Below are 1,080 nucleotides of genomic sequence, written 5' to 3'. Positions count from 1 at the left end.
CGGGCGGATCAGAGCAGGAAGGACATGTGAGATAGTCACAGTTTTACAGAGATCACGACAAGATCCGACCGTTCCCCACTCCGGCTCCTCGAGCCATGAGCAGCGCTCGGCCGAACCGCGGAGCGCGCAGCGGTGCGGAGCCCGCCGGGGCGCAGCCGGAGCCCGCGGGGGTGTGAGCGGCGCGGCCCTCCCGCCCCGATCGCCGCTCCGCTCCGGCGCCGCTCCAGTGCCGGGAAGGATTTCTCCGGGAGGGCTTCGCCCCCGCTCGCTTCTCCCTTCGCCGCAACAACAACAACAAAAAAGAAGGACCTACTCTCTGCCCTCCGCAGAACGGGAGTCCCAGGAGCCGGGAACTGCCTTTTTTTTTTTTCATTCTTCTTTTTTTAAATTTTTTTTTAATTTTTTTTTTCCCAGATCTAGTTCCGCTGTTTTTCACCTTTTTTTTTTTCCGTGTGTGTGTCGTTGGGTTGTTTTTTTTTTTTTTTTTTTTTTTAATTTTTGTTGTCGATTTTCCTTCCCTCTCCCAGAGCGAATTCGCTGGGCAGGAGAGAGGAGAAAAAAAATAAAAAAGCCAGACCGCACACCTATTTTTTATTATTATTTTATCATTGTTATTATTATTTTTTTTTTACGAAAGGGAATCCCTCTTTTTCTCCTGGATTTGTGGATGCACCGATGAGAGATCCAGCCTTCCCAGGGACTGCCATGGCTTACCACCCCTTCCACGCTCCCCGGCCGGCCGACTTCCCCATGTCCGCTTTCCTCGCCGCAGCGCAGCCCTCCTTTTTCCCCGCTCTGGCTCTGCCCCCGGCGGCTCTGGCCAAGCCCATGCCGGACCCGGGGCTGGCCGGGGCGGCCGAGGCCGGGCTGCACGTCTCGGCGCTGGGCCACCACCACCAGGCAGCCCATCTGCGCTCCCTCAAGAGCCTGGAGCCCGAGGAGGAGGTGGAGGACGACCCCAAAGTGACGCTGGAAGCCAAAGAGCTTTGGGACCAATTCCACAAGCTGGGCACCGAGATGGTGATCACCAAATCCGGGAGGTAAGAACCGGGATTTTTTTTTAATGTATTTCCTCCCCAC

General features: G+C 55.8%; 1 protein-coding gene across 1 annotated transcript in view; it reads left to right on the top strand.

Annotated features, from left to right (window-relative positions):
- Window positions 554-1,080, top strand: part of TBX2 (T-box 2) — an 8,139-nt gene continuing 7,612 nt past the window's right edge. The window contains exon 1 of the mRNA XM_021415970.1: window positions 554-1,040. Coding sequence (XP_021271645.1) covers window positions 676-1,040 — 365 coding nt within the window. The 5' untranslated portion in view covers window positions 554-675. The remainder of the gene's footprint in view (window positions 1,041-1,080) is intronic.

The sequence above is a fragment of the Numida meleagris genome, chromosome 18 (genome assembly GCF_002078875.1).
Source record: "Numida meleagris isolate 19003 breed g44 Domestic line chromosome 18, NumMel1.0, whole genome shotgun sequence".
NCBI lineage: Eukaryota > Metazoa > Chordata > Aves > Galliformes > Numididae > Numida > Numida meleagris.
This window is presented reverse-complemented; position numbering and strand designations above follow the sequence as displayed.